Source organism: Phytophthora infestans, genomic scaffold, assembly GCF_000142945.1.
Source record: "Phytophthora infestans T30-4 supercont1.17 genomic scaffold, whole genome shotgun sequence".
NCBI classification, from domain to species: domain Eukaryota; phylum Oomycota; class Peronosporomycetes; order Peronosporales; family Peronosporaceae; genus Phytophthora; species Phytophthora infestans.
The window spans coordinates 769818-785068 of record NW_003303742.1 but is presented as its reverse complement, the minus strand read 5'-3'; the positions used below and the strand labels follow the sequence as shown (position 1 = coordinate 785068).

Sequence of the window (15251 nt, the reverse complement as noted above, 5' to 3'; positions counted from 1 at the left end):
GTACTACCCACGCACCAGAGACTGCTGTTGGGAGGAAACCACGTCAGCCACTTCTCACTGGCCATGCCCACAGCACGAGTGGCGATGAGTTGCTTACCGATCTAGTATCAGAACCTGAAGAAGTCGGCCTATTCAACGAGCCAAGTGGCGTTTCACCGCAGTCGGGCCAATCGGGTGCAGTCAAGTCTGAGTCTGAGCCTCCACATGAATCGGGCCAATCAGTCCCAGTCGGGTCTGAGTCGAGGACTTCGCGAACTCTTCCAACAGCAACCGAAGATACGACGTTCGTTATTGCGAGCCCACCACGATCGAGAGGACGCCTAAAGCAATCTGCTAAAGCGAAGAAGGCGGCACGTAAGAAGGCGGTTGCTGTTGCTCAAGAAGACTCTGAGCTTCATTCGTTGAACCTGAGCCTAGCATCCGTAGAAACCGCACTGTCGGGCGAAGCTACCTGTGCATCTGCGGCTGCAGTTCTCTACAAGTTTAAGGTGCTTGAGTACGGCACTAAGTTCAAGGCCCCGACCATACGAACGATACCATCGCTACCACCAACCAAGCCTATTATCCCTCCAGCCTCCATCACGCGCATACCGCGTCCTGAACAAATCAGCATCTGCAACCAAAACGTCACAGCATTCCAGTCAAAGCACAAAGGTACTGCCGAAAAAGATCTGGTCGTCGATATACCTGGCTTCGGCGTGTACTTGACAAGCACGATGCGGACTATGAAGTCTTTGCACACTGCGATGAAGACCATCAACCAAGTGGGAAAAAAATGACGAAGTGGGTGAACACCGTCGACTTTTCATTGCCTATGTCATCCTCATTTCGGGTGCAAGAGCAGCCAGACGTGACGACGAAAGCAAAAGCGATTCCTGTGTCTTCCAGAAAGGTGTAAAAACCCATCTCTTGCCTGCTTCATCAAATTAATCTGATTAACTATTGTATAATATGCAGGCAGCAATTCTGGACCTTGTAGGTAAAACATGCCTTAGTGAAGACACCATGAACATCGTTATGGCTAAACTGTTTGGATCACGAAGTGATGTAATCATCGTGGATCCAAGTATAATCGGCTCTGTTGAAGGCGAAGCAATGCCAGGGATTGCCGCCGTTTTTGCTGATGTTTTCGCCAGTGTCACGAATGAGAAAATCTTCATCCCCGTATGCTGCAGTAAAAACCATTGGTGCGACATATCGTTGGACCTGGAAATGGCGGAGGCGGCTGTCTACGATCCAATGGGCTCGACCTATGCAATTAAAGTCCGAGCACTCACGGAGGCCCTTCTAGTGCAGCTACCAGACTACGCCCCACAAAAGTTTCAAGTCCGCCCGTACCATACAGACCTTGGGGTTCAAGTCGACAGCTATAATTGTGGACTACGTCCTTGTGGCGTTTGAAGAGATTGCCGGTGCAAAATGTCTCTGCATGCTATCCAGAAAGGAACTTCAGTATCTACGTTACAGATACATTTGCATGTGCGCTTAGTTAACACTTTAAACAAGTCAATCTTTGTGTTTGCCCTTACAGTTTGTACGTACCGCCACACATTATCAGCGTAGAACACTCTGCAGAATCCCGCAAAGACTCTTCACACGCTCAGTGCTAAGTCTTTCGCATCCGAATAAACGTATAGCAGCCATGCGCTTCACACGATTGCTCAGCTGGCTCTTATATTGAGTCGGGCACTGTCGGTCATCGATCGGATGTAGTTGGGGACCGTGAGCCTGGCTCTTTCACATGAATCGGGCGAAATAACGAGTGCCTTACAAAAAACGACCAGGTGAAAGTGATTGCTCACTAAAATAGCAGCACTGTGACCGTGTACCGGTAATACAATGAAAACGGTCTTGTTTTTTAGCTAAATACAATCAGAAACTTTGCTAGTAATTAAAGTACGTAACGTTAGTGCAAAATCAATCCATGCTATCTCAGCCTACGAAGCTCCATTCCTTTTTATAATTAACAAGATTAAGAATTTTCAGCAACATGTGAGCTCTTAACTCAATGAGAAATTTATTTTTAGAAATCTAAACCTTTTTCATACACGAGCTGCCACGAATCTGAGCTGGTAAATACTCTTCAGGTATCCGTAGCGGAAACGAAAGAAAGCTTGAGATTTTCCTCCTTGCAAGTAAATCGGATGTATCTTCGTTTGTTTGTGTGGCTGTTCGTTCGTTTGTATGGCGTTTGTCGACAAAACAATGCCAGTGCATCGTCCACCCCTGAATTATCCGGATAGAAAAAATCTGCTTCAACTGTATACCATCCTCATCCGGACCCAGAATCGAAACGGCATCCTCACGCTCAAGTCTTACTATGAGCTTGGACGCGTCCTCCCCCGTAGCTAACGACGCTGACGGCAGTAGCAGCCCCTTGTCCCTCAACTCCCCCATCAACGTACGCGTGGAGGCCGCCAACGCCCCCAAGACGCCGCTGTTGAACGTGCACGAGGAAGCGGAGCATCTGTATCCGGCCGTCATCGAGTGGTCTCGCCCCTGTGAATCCGTCGGCGTCACCGGCAGCTTCAACAAGTACGCACCCACACTACCATAACATTGTACCCAACAATTTCGTTTCTAACTTGATATTTTATACAGTTGGGGCTCTCAGATCCTTCTCAAAAAGCAGAAAACCACGGAGAATGAGCCCCCTCTCTTCAGTGTCAAACTGTGGCTACCTGTAGGTACTCACCTGTTCAAATTCTGCGTAGACGGGGCTTGGCAATACGATCCGGAGGTGACGTTCGCCCCGGACGAGTACGGAAACCTCAACAACTTTATCAAGATCGCCCCCAACGCGGATCCTCAGACCAAGGAGAAGCCTCTGCAACGTACTATCCGTACCATCATCCGCGACGCTAATGAAGGGCTGCCCGTCATGAACCCTATAGCCAGTGAGGAGCTCATGAAGCTTCGTCTACAGAACTCCCCGGTGCAGAAAGCGCGCTCTCCCAGCTCCAAGATACGCCACCAAAAGCGACCGGACCCGACCACCCGGTCGACGCCCCTTACAGCGCCTCGTCAACCGCAAGAGATGGAGGACTCTGAGTACGGAATCGAGGTGAGTGAGCGGCGTATGAGCAGCCACAACGTCACACTGCCGCGACCTCGAGCGGGGACGTTGACGCGGTCTAAGAGCGAAGAAAACCTCAGTCACGCCGCGTCCGGCTCGACCTTAGTCGCTGCAGACGTGGCGACCGCAGCTACGCCCAAGTACACGAACTACATCGATGACATCGCCACGTCCGTGCTGTTAGCAGCCACGACGCAGCATTTTGGCGGCGATTTAGTGACGCACGAGCACAACACTCGCGCGCAGTTAGGTGGCCATCGCTCCGTGCTGGTTCGAGGCCCCCACACGGCCAAGCAGACGGCTCCGCAGCAACGGAGTGGCGGCAAACTCATGATCTTCCTGGTGGGGCTTCCTGGCCGCGGGAAGACGTACATTGGCCACATTCTAGCGCGTCACTTGACGTGGATGGGACACCAGTCGCGCACGTTTAACACGGGCGAATACCGCCGCCGACTGGTGGGTTCCAACGTGAACCACGCGTTCTGGGACCCGTTCAACGAGGAATCCTTCCAGATCCGCACGGAGCTGTCAAAACAGTGTCTGGAGGACTCGATCGCGGCGCTGGAGAGCAATGACTGCGACTGCGTCATCTTTGACGCCACCAACGTCACGCGTAAGCGTCGCCAGATGCTGCTGAACGAGGTGCATGAGCGCTACAAGTGCGAGATGATGTTCATCGAGTCGGTGTGCGACGATCCGGACCTCATCGCGTCTTCGATCAACGAGATGAAGCTCAACTCGGCCGACTATGCTGGTCAGACGATGGAGGAGGCAGCTGCAGACTACAACAACCGCATCAACCACTACCAGTCGCTGTACGAACCGCTCGCTGCTGACCTGGAGGGCGCGCCGTTCATCAAGATCATCGATGTGGGACGCCAGATCTTCTGTAACCAGGTGTACGGCTACTTGCAGTCGCGTATCATGTTCCTGATGGCCAATCTGAACCTCAAGCCACGTCCGATCTGGCTCAGTCGTCACGGCGAGAGCATGTACAACACACAGAAGCGTATTGGAGGTGACGCGCCGCTGAGTCCGCTTGGAGTGCAGTACGCGGAGCAGCTGGACCGGTTTATCGACGCGTACTACCCCACGCCGGACACAGAACTCGCCGTCTGGACGTCGACCATGCTGCGTACAGGAATGACGGTCGAGCGTATTGCCGCCCGTGGGCGCTCAATTGTCAAGTGGAAACAGCTAGACGAGATCGATGCCGGTATCTGCGACGGTATGACGTACGAGCAAGTGGCCGAGGAGATGCCGGAGGAGTATCTGGCGCGTAAGAACAACAAGCTGCACTACCGGTACCCGCGTGGCGAGTCGTACCAGGACGTGATCCACCGTCTCGAACCGGTAATCACTGAGCTCATGCGGATGGACCAGCCCGTGCTCATCGTGGCGCACCAGGCGATCCTGCGTGTGCTGTACGCGTACCTGACCAACAAGTCTCCGTACGAATGCCCCACTCTTAACATCCCATTGCACGTGGTCATTCAGGTGACACCCAAGGCCTACAAGTGCGAGGAAGTGTGGCACCGCCCCATGTAAAAGCGGAGCAGAAAAGCTCAGTCAGATCCGTCGATCTAGTCTCTTAATTCTGTCTCCAGACCTAGATAATACACCTCTAATCGATTCTTGTTGGTGCCGAAAGTTTGCTCGTCCAGTCTGTACTGCAGTTTGGTGTCTGTATCCACGAACGCCAAGAACTTGTCGATGCCGTCCTGGTTACGCCGCTCGACGCCCATGAGGACAATGCACTTCGGGTACGCTAAGCACAGCAGCTCCATTGTCTGCGCCAGTGCGCGCCACGACGTGCCGTACAGCGGCTCGTAGATGCAGTCGCACGACAGCACCACGTCCACCTTCTCGTCGGGATATTGAGCCAAATACTCGTTCGTCTGCTGCACGCCCCAGCTCAATGGTCTCGCTACGATCCCTCCTTTCTCGTCGCCATCTTCCTCGCCGTTTGGAAGATTCAGGACCTCCGCGTTGGCAGCCAGGTTGACGTGCATCAGTCGCAACAGCTCGTCCTGTTCCGTTAGGATCACGTGCTTAGCACCTGCAACTCGCGCTGCCATACCCGGCACGCCGCTGCATTCAAAACGCAATGTATTATTATCGTTATTAGTTGCCGCTTCAATTGAATAACTTTAAAGTTGAACGCACATTCCAGCGCCCAGTTCGATGACACGCAGCGAATTGCTCGGATCTTCGAGTTGCTGGCGATAATCCGTCAGGAAACGACGGGCCAAGTGCACGGCGGCATCCCACAGCAGCGTACCCGCCCAAGCGGCACCGGAGAACAATGGGGCGAGCTCATCGGCTTGCTACAAGACGATAGTTGGGTCAGATGTGGCTTCAGAGACACTGAAAAGTTACAAGTAACACTAGTTCGCCTCAAACGAAGTATCGTTCGTACCATTAGCAGGGTCAAATTCAGATCTTTGCCGTTCACTCGCACGCGTGTGAACTCCTCCACCTTGTCCACATTCTCCTCGGGGAAGACTTGTACAGCCGCCATCTTCGACCACCCAATTCCGTGAATAAAAACCGCCGCGATTTTCTGAGTACCGTAGCGAAACAGTTTAGTCTCTTGTCCTCACGTACAAACCTCAAGTGAAATCACTTTCGCGAGGGATTGAATTTACGTGTTTAGTCAAGGATTTTCCATCCGAAGAACCGAAATTCCTGAATGGCGCACTGGTGGCGACGCGACGAGCTGCAGGCGCTACTGCAGGCGTGGGAGCAGACGCTTGACCCGCCTCGCGACCGTGACGAGCTCACGGAGCTGGAGCTACAGCGTCTGTATGCAAAGTTTGACGCGTTGCGGCCGCGTGACGGCGCGTCAGTGCCCGCCCAAGAGGTGGAAACACAACGTCAGCGTTTGGTGCGAACCTTCCTGTTCCTACGCGCGTTCAACGGCGAGAGTACGCGCGCTGGACGCCCCACCTGGTTCCAACTACGGACGCAGCAACAGGATAGTCTACGTCGTATGAACGGCCGACTGGGGGAGCTGGCAACCGTGGCTCCGGATGAGTACGAACTACTCCGTCGGATCTGCGAGGATGCGCCCCCGCCACCCCCTGTCCAGACGGAAACGCCCCAAATACAGCCTCAAAGACAGGAACGCCCCATGGTGGACGAGATGAAGGCGGCAGCTGAGGCACTCGCGGGTTTGCCCATGTTCCGTCCGAACGAGACGCCACAGCTGTCACCCTTGTTGTCACCCGTTGCCACAGTGCGTAAAGAAACCTCTGAAAGCGAATCTAAACGAGAGGCAACTTCGGACTCCGACGGGTTGTCGGAAAATGAGTCGGAGGACGAGTATACACCGAGGAAAAGCCGGAAGACAGACACGGACACGGACTACACGCCACCCAAAGCTAAGGGCAAGAGTAAGGTCAAGATGACGTCCAAATGGTCGAAACGAGACGAGCAGCGACTCTTGTCGGCGTGGCACGAGGTGGTCACGATACTGGCGGACAATGGGTACGCCGGGTCTTTCGCTTCCCGGAACGAGGGGCTCCGGTTAAACTCTCTGATCCACCAACGGTATGCCGAGCTGTGCGGCGACAACAGTACTCCCCGTACGAACCAGTCCACAGGTGCTAAGAAACATGCCATCGTGATGGCGTTCCGAGCTCTACGGAATGTCCTCCGCACATTGGCGTCGCAGAGTGATCGTCCGAATTGGTTCGGAATGACCCCTGCGGAACGGATGGACTTACAGAAAAGATTCGGACACCATAACGAACAGGCTGTCTTCATTGAGAAGGAAATGTACCAGCGACTCGTCCAGATTGACAAGGCACAGCAGATCGTGCTAACTCCGACTGCGGATGCACCACGCGCGCCTGCAACACTGGACGAACTTCTCGGACGGACAAAAATGGGGATTCGAAAGAAAATGGGAAGGAAACCCACTAAGGACAAATACTCGTCGGGCCCGCCCAAAGGCTTCGTTATTGCAGAGAAATCGTCCGAAGAATCGGAAGAGGAATCGTCGGATGACGCCGCGTCAATCCGGAATGAAAGATCCGAAAATTTAAGCCGAAGTGCAAATTCTCAGCCTCGGTCAAAGAAACTGGCAGCTGATGACATCCAGACGACTTCTTTCCTTAAACGTCGTCGCACCGGATTAAGTGATGCCAAGTGGATGACGCGATTGTTGGATACTCAGACGCAGCGGTTTGAGGCATTGCTCACCGAGTTCCAGGAGGAAAGGCGACAAGAACGTCAACACAACGTGGAGATTATCCTCGAAGCGCTGAAGCTGCGCAGTGCGTCCGCTCAGAAAGCGGATCAGCCGTCACCGTTCGTCGAAGCGTTGGTGGAGAAGCAACGTCAGCATCTACTCGGTCTGTTTAACCAATTGCAGGAAGAACGTTCCCAAGAACGCGAGCAAGCGCGCGTGCTGCTGCGAGAGCTAGGGACTTCTCGTCTCGTCCAAGATCAAGAACACAAAGATTGACTGAGTAAGTGCGTGGATTAATCAGGAAGAATCCTTTTAGTAGTAACTAGTCGCTCCAATTTCGACGTTGCATTGAATCCTTTCACCCTATAGGACAATTGTCAAGCATCAAGTACCCCACTTCCAATCCTTAAAAATCATTCGGAACAAAACCAAATATAGAGTATCTTTTCACTTGATGTTTGTACGCTCGATCATTTTTCGACAAATCGGATCCGTAGCCAGTGAGATTTTCAGAAGCCTCAGTGTTGACGCCCCGTCACTTCCAGACCCCCCCCCGTCGTCACTATCAGCGTCTGTAAGAGCGTAGACATGCCATCCGCTTATGCCAGTGCTCGTGTCAACTCGGCATGGGACAGAGAGGAATTGCTCCATCTGATTGAGGCCTGGGAGGAAGTCGTGGACGACCCGAAGGACCGGCTACTGCTCTCCACGGGGGAACGCGCCACGCTGCACGCGCGGTTCTGCGCCATCTCGGGCTCGAACAAACGCAGTTTATCGTCGGTAACCCGTCAGCATCATCGACTGTGCACGTCGTACCGCCTCATTGTGTCCACCAACAAGAAAAACCTCAAAAAAGGAGCCCTCGGGTGGTTCGATCTGTCGGCCGCCGAGCAGCACGAACTGCGTCGGGTGCACACGAAAAAGGAGAAGGGGATGACTGTACTGAGTGTGGAGCTCTTCCGCCGACTCGACCGCTTCTGTGGCAGCAACGGTGGCTCGAAAGCCCCACAGCAGACGAAGAGGAAGGAGCCGAAACAGTTGAAACGTAGCAAGAAAAACGTCGAACCGGAAGAGGAAGCGGACGCTGTCGACACTCCGAAAAGCGCGTGGACGACACGCGATTGGGCGTTATTTGTCGACGCATGGCAAGAAGCTGTGGACGACTTTATCGACTACGGCAACGAGCCGGACGAGAAGGTTAAGTTGCCCAACTGGCTGATCCGCCAGAAGTTCGTGGCTCTTGGAGGCCCGCAGGATACGACGGTGGGGTCCATTACGGCCAAGAAACGCTGTATCATTCATTCGTACAACTTCATCCGCCAATGTGTCACTCAGCTGGAAGAGCTGGACGGCTCGGATTGGTTCGACCACACGTTCAACGAGCGATTCCGCTTGCAACGGAAGCTCGTGAGCCCCAAGTCCAGTCAACGTGTGGGCTGTGAGATCGACCGTGAGACGTACAATAAGATACGAGCTGTACTCGCGAAGGAGGAGGTACTGGGGAGAGTGACGGTCTCGGGGCACAAACGGAAGCGTGGCCAGAAGAAACCTCGCAACGCGTCGGTATCGTCGGAGGATTCGCTGGATTCAGCGCCGCGGTCGCCCAGTCCCTCGCGTTCCGACGCGTCTGACGCGGAGGATGTAGAATCGAAGAGTTCGGTTGCTGACGTCAACGACGAGGATGCGCACGTTGATGAACAGGTCGTGGAAGCGTTGCTAGAGGCCCAGAATGCCCGCTTCGAGCAACTTATGCACGATCTGCGTGAAGAGAGGATGGAGGAACGCAAACAGAACCAAGCAATGTTGCTGGAGATCCTGCACCAACGCAACCCGCCGGAAGATCCCAATCAGAATGTGGACTTTATGGAATCTTTGGTGGGGAAGCAACAAGAACAACTTATGGATCTATTCGCACAGATGCACAAGGAGCGGCAACAGGAGAGAGAAGACTTCCACGCCTTGCTGCGTCAACTGCACGCGCGGTCGTAGCGAGTAGTAAATGAGTAAGCTTAGCTTCAATACATGTACCCACAACGTTATTGAGAAGTTTTCATGGGACGGGGCTATAGGATCAATGAATGTTCGTGTCACTTTGGCATTTCGAGAGCGAACGCACCATGCCGAACGTTACTTCCTGGACCGAAGTGGAGGTTAACATCTTGATTCAAACGTGGGCCGAGGTGGAGGCCAAGTACCCTCTGCTGCGATGTCCACGTGGGTCCGTCACGCTCCACTCGAAGATGTACGCGCTGTACTCGAAGCGATGTCCCTTTGTTCGATCGTCTACAGCTGTCAACCGGATGAAGAATCACATGCGCATCTTCATTCTGTTTGTGCACAAGTTTGATGAAAGCAGTCGACAGAGAGGAGAGCGACTGTGGTTTGATTACAACCCGAAAGAACGTCGAGCTAACGCACCGATGAGACTACGCGGTCTGGCGACGACAGTGAACCAAAAGAGCTATGCGAGGCTTATGACGATGGAGAGAGCTCAGAGATGGCTGGTGGGTTCATCGGAGGAAAGCCAACAAGGTGACGACGGAATGCTTCGATCAGAGACGCGCTTGATGCCTCCAGTGTCGGCCGGCAGGGCTTCGACCGGCGACGAGTTGTCGCTATCGTCTGAGGTGAGCACCCCGTGCACCGAGCAAGGAGTTGATAAGGGTGAGAGCCACACATTCGTCGAAGCACCACGACACTCTCGTAGCAGCTCTTACAGCCCGTCTTCGTCCTTTGATGAGGAGAGTGAAATGTCCGCTTCTTCTTCACCGAAAATGGCTAACCCCCGTGAAAAATTCAGGAAACTAGAGCTACCAGAGCATCGAGATTGCCACATTCTCTTGGAGAATGTGATGAAGCTGCAAGACGAGAAAATGCGCCAGGCTGTTAGTAAACTACGAGCAGATGTGGCAGACGAAGTCCAACGCCTCTGAGATGCTACTCTCAATCATACGCAACCAGTTTGAAGACGCGGAGAGTAGCGGAGACGTCGCGTTTGTGACCAAAGTGCTGGATATGCAGACCCAGCAGATTCAAGAGCGATTCGACCAATTCCAAGAGAAACAGACACGCCAAGACGCAGCCCACCGTGCGCTTATCGGGTAACTACATGATTTTTTAGTAAAAATTACTTTTTGCTCTCTTTAAGAAAATTGAAAAAGAAAAACTTTTTTTATCAGAAGTTTTTTGTGTCTTGTCAAATTCCATCTCTGTCAAACGACACAGTTAAGATCATTTTTTGGCTAGCAAACATCATGCCGAATGTAACTTCGTGGACGGAGACAGAGATCACCGCGATCATTGACTCATGGAGCGAAGTGGAGACTAAGCATCCTTTATTGAGCAGTGAGCATGGCAAAAACAGACAAAATCTTCACGCGAAGATGTACGCGCTGTACTCGCAACGAATCGCGTATCCGCGAACGTCTTGTTCCGTCCAAAATTGCAAGCAAACTATTCGCGAGTTCGTCTTGTTTGTGGGTAGTTACGACAAGGAGCGACTGGAGGACGGAGGGCGACTGTGGTTTGATCTCAGCTTTCGAGAGCGTCATCAACGTCGTGGGTTGGTGCCACGTAGACCCCGAGGCTTGGCCACGTCTCTGAATAAAGAAGCCTATACCAAGTTGCTGAAAATGGAGCGAGCTCAGAGGTGGCTGGCTGGAAACTCACTAGCGAAGATGGAGGAAGAGCATCAAGAGACGCGAGGTGAGCAGCTCAAGTCGAGTTTTATCTCACCCGTCCAACCTGGCCTCGATTCTGAGCGTAGAGTCGGCTCGTTTGGAGTCTCAACTATGGGTGATTTCTATCCCCTGCCCGAGGCTGTTGCGGATCAAGAAGACGCGATGGAGGAGAAGAGTCACAGTCAAGTACAGGACCGCTCTGATACCAGTACGTGCAGTTTGTACTCCGAAGACGAAGACTCGCTGCGATCTAGTACACCCGAATCGCTAATTAGAGTGCAAGACACGAAGGAAATTAAGACAGATGCAGGGCTGCGACCATCGTTAAAACACCGAGATTGCAAGCTGCTTCTTGAAAGAATGATGGCGTTTCAGAACAGGACGAAACGTCGAGCTGTGGCCAAGCTGCGAGCGGGGATTGAAAGCGAGATCCAACGCAACTCCGAGATGTTGCTGTCGATCGTGAGCAGCCAATCTGAGGACCCCGAAAGCAGGAAAGACGTCGCGTTCCTGACGAAAGTGCTGAGTATGCAGAGGCAGCAGGTGCAAGATCGATTCGATCAATTCGAAGCCGAACGAATTCACGAAGAAGCGGCCAACCGGGCTCTTGTAAGCCAGCGCTAAAGTTCATATTGAAGGTGAAGGTAGTCAACTAATTTTTCGTTTTTTTTCTAATTAAAAAATGTTTTTTTTGCTCAATCCTTTTCCCATTTTCTGCTTCTTGAACACGTCGCGAGAATGAAAGATCGAACTATCTCCATCTGGAATGGACAGAAAAGGAGACGACGAAGCTAATTGAAGTCTGGAGCACCGTGGAGTCCAGCTCGAAGATTCGCCGACCTAGCAAATTTGGAGGTATCGATGCTCACATAGTAGCGTTGTTTTCCAGTCGCGGTAGTAACAACCGGAGTGCAGGTAGCGTCCACGCTCAACGAAGCAGGCTGTACGACGCGATCCGGTTTATTCACCGCTTTGACGAGATGCAGGCAGTTCACGGAGGACGCCTGTGGTTTGATTTGTCGAAGCACGAACGGGCTAAAGTGCGGATGTCTGGACAGGCTAACAACACGAGTCTTTTTCTTACGCAGGGGTCATTTAACACTCTCGTTAAGCTGAAGTCCGTGCGTAAATACACCCATGTTCGGCATGCTGTAGTGACCAAGCCCATAGTCGATGTGGAAGCTTCTGTGTGCAGCCCGGAGAATTGTCATTCGTGCTGGTCTACAACTGAAGTCAAGTCTCTTGTGCGTTCCTGGGTCCTATTTATGATAAAAACGAGCAACTCGATCTCTCGTTTCGTTTCTGAAAGCTCTGCGGAGTCTGCAACGTCGTACACCCCGTGGAATCATTCAACCGCGAGTGCGTGGCGCAAAATGAAGCGGATTGCGACGTCGTATCTGTTTATCCAGGACTTTGACACGAGATATGCTCCAGCAAAATGGTTCGAGCTATCAGATGGAGCACAGAATATGTGGATCGACTGGAATGCACTGCCAGCAGACTTTGAAGACATTTCACGAGATATTTACGATGAGATTCACAAAGTGGACTTCCCTTTATCATCATTGGGTAAAAATCTCTACACAGCACTCCCTCATAACTGCTCCATTTCGAGGGAAATTTCTGGCGATAATTCGATAGTTTTGAAGCTGGATCCGCCTGGACCAAAACTGCGCAGAATATCGCCACTTCTTCCCGACTTAAGCCCGACTAAGTCCCCAAAATCAACGATGCAAGCTTGTGACCAACACAAAGAGTGCAACGATCTGTACGAGAAGATGGAGAGACGTCAAAACAAGCAATTCAAGCGAGCGATTCGATGCTTGCGAACTGATATTGAGAGGGAATTCCGTGAAGGTGCCGATGTGGCACGTGCTGTTTTATTCGAGCGGCTTGGAAGCCCTGGCGACAGTGGTGACGCCACGTTTGTGGCAAATCTCTTGGACGATCAGCAGCGACAGCTTCGTGATCGCTTTGCTCAATTCCAAAGGGACGAAACTAAAGTGAATTTGTTCAATGTATCTTTGGGAAAGCACGGCTAAGAATACTTACTGAGAACATCAACGGGTTGTACTTGAAAATCAGCTGTACGGAAAATAAAAAAAACTGTAATTCGACAATGGCATTTACTGGAATCGAATAGAATCCTCTTAAGTACGAGTAACAAAGTAAAAGGCAAATTGGTCGGAGTTCTATGAAGTGACAGCCATGTACCTTACCCCTCCGTTACCAACGTCGTAACTTACGACTTCAAGGAGGGCACAAGTCGTAAGTTACGACGTTACTGGGATTCCTATATAGGAAATGGCTCGAGCAAAGCGGACACGATACTTTAATTAAGTCAATTTTTGCTGCCAAAAAATATAAGCTAGAAGAGGTAAAAAAAGAAGGCACTCGTTGTCTAGCCCGACTGGGTGTGAAAGAGTCAGACTACATTGCCCGACCCAACCCGACGGATGCCCGACTGACCCCGACTAGATAAAGGTTCAGTTGTGCAATCACAGGAAACGCACTCCAAGTATACGTGTCCAGCGCGTATACACGGATATTAAGACTCTGAATCTGACGAAGAGGGCAAAGCATTCAATGTACTCCGTTCACAGCGGATCCAACTTAGCACTCAAAAACGTTTTTCTAAAGTAAAACGATTGCTAACTTGTTAGGCTTACGCGCACATGCAGAGGTATCGATAGCGCAAATACTGTAGTTCCTTTCTGTTCAGGTAGCTAAGTCTGTCGGCCCCAGCAAACACTTCAAACGCCAGCAAGACATACATCCCGCAGTTAAAACTGTCGACCTGAACGCCTAGATTTCCACGATAGGGAGAGACACGATACTTTCGTGGGGCGAAATTTGGCAGCTGGGTCACTATCTTCTCAGTAAGCGCTCGGACTCCAATCATGTATGTAGAAGCCATTGGGTCGTACACGATTGCCTCTGTGCGCTCCACATCCACCATAATACCACACCAATGGTTCTTGTTGCAGCATACAGGGATCAGAATTTTCTCCGTCGACAAGTTCTTGAACATGTCCGCGAATACCGTCATCGGGACTGAGACAGCACCATGTTCCATTGGACCGATAACATTTGTATCCACAGTTATAATACTGGCTTTGGACTCGAAGAGCGAGGACATAACAAAGCTAATAGTATCGTCACTTAGTTGTGTTTTCCCAATGAGGTCCAGTATTTCCGCCTTAACTCACATTAAGGAAAGTTAGCATGAGCTGAAACGATTTTGTACAACGACAAAATACATACCTTTGATGACAGCAGGGGGATAGCCTTCAGTTTTGCTGGAAGAATGGACTGCTCTGTGACTTGAAACGACTGCGGCGTGGTGACATCGAAATCAATACTCTCCGCCCAACTCAGACCTCTCTCGATAAGTTTAATGGATTTGTAGCTGTGTGCCATTTCTTCATGATACCCACCGTTCGTGTTGAATACAAACCAATCCCAGCAATATCCAGCACCACACCCTGTTCGCGTAGTCCTTTGTATTTTGCTTGCAGTTTCGCGACTTTTCCACTGCATGTTCGAATTTGTTCGGGACGTAAAATTCTCGTTATAGAGTCCGATTGTATAACCAGCTTCGTTGGTGGTAGGCTGGATACGGTTCGAGCTGTAGGCGCCTTAAACTTGAAGCTTGTGTCAACCATCTTGAACTTTGTGAGAACAGCAGCCGCGGATTCGTATGTAGCGTCGATAGATAACACACTTTCAACTGTGGCAAGGCTTAAATTTGCCGCGTAAAGTTCCGAGTCTTCTTTCGCCATATCAACAGCTTTTTGCGGGCTGCTTTCTTGGCTTTGGGGGTTAACTTTGGCCTTCCTCGTGACCTCGGAGGACTTGCGATTTCAAACGGCGTGTCCTCTGCAGCTGCCTCTAGGGGCGCGTTTAATGGAATTTCATCGTTAATTAGTAAAGCTCCACAATCTCCACGTGAACTCTCATTGCCTATACCGCTCGATTCAATCGTTTGTGAAGACTCTCCAAGCTCTCCACAATGGCCCGACCGGCCCGACTGACCCGACTCATCCGACTGCCCCGACTGACCAGACCGCTCTGACAAGTTTGCTATGTGATTATCCTCCTCTCTTGCCGTTGCAAAAGCTGTGACTTCTTCGTCTGGCTCGGAAACGCATGTAGCTGGTACAGATGTGTCTGGTAAAAGCTCCTCCGGATCGGGCTCGCCCACGGCTCGGGTAGGATCTTCGAACTCACCTCTCTTGAAACGACCTGCACACTTCTTGAAGGTACTGCATGGCATCTTGATATTGTGCCTAACCCAGCC

General features: G+C 51.6%; 4 protein-coding genes across 4 annotated transcripts; 3 read left to right on the top strand and 1 right to left on the bottom strand.

Moving 5' to 3' along the window:
* Positions 1 to 2320: 2320 nt before the first annotated feature.
* On the top strand, positions 2321 to 4653 carry PITG_09923 (6-phosphofructo-2-kinase/fructose-2,6-biphosphatase, putative; the record flags this gene model as incomplete). The annotated part of the gene is made up of 2 exons (XM_002902425.1): positions 2321 to 2535; positions 2602 to 4653. The coding sequence occupies 2 exons, from the start codon at positions 2321 to 2323 to the stop codon at positions 4622 to 4624; spliced, it is 2238 nt and encodes a 745-aa protein (XP_002902471.1).
* Positions 4654 to 4659: 6 nt separating this feature from the next.
* On the bottom strand, positions 4660 to 5597 carry PITG_09922 (uncharacterized protein; the record flags this gene model as incomplete). The annotated part of the gene is made up of 3 exons (XM_002902424.1): positions 4660 to 5167; positions 5243 to 5403; positions 5496 to 5597. The coding sequence occupies 3 exons, from the start codon at positions 5595 to 5597 to the stop codon at positions 4660 to 4662; spliced, it is 771 nt and encodes a 256-aa protein (XP_002902470.1).
* A 171-nt stretch (positions 5598 to 5768) lies between these two features.
* Positions 5769 to 7547, top strand: PITG_09921 (uncharacterized protein; the record flags this gene model as incomplete). Its single annotated transcript, XM_002902423.1, has 4 exons — positions 5769 to 6098; positions 6201 to 6305; positions 6426 to 7150; positions 7220 to 7547. 4 exons carry the CDS (start codon positions 5769 to 5771, stop codon positions 7545 to 7547), a joined length of 1488 nt encoding a protein of 495 aa, XP_002902469.1.
* A 312-nt stretch (positions 7548 to 7859) lies between these two features.
* PITG_09920 (uncharacterized protein) lies at positions 7860 to 9260 on the top strand (the record flags this gene model as incomplete). The annotated part of the gene is made up of 3 exons (XM_002902422.1): positions 7860 to 8210; positions 8325 to 8886; positions 8983 to 9260. The coding sequence occupies 3 exons, from the start codon at positions 7860 to 7862 to the stop codon at positions 9258 to 9260; spliced, it is 1191 nt and encodes a 396-aa protein (XP_002902468.1).
* Positions 9261 to 15251: the final 5991 nt, after the last annotated feature.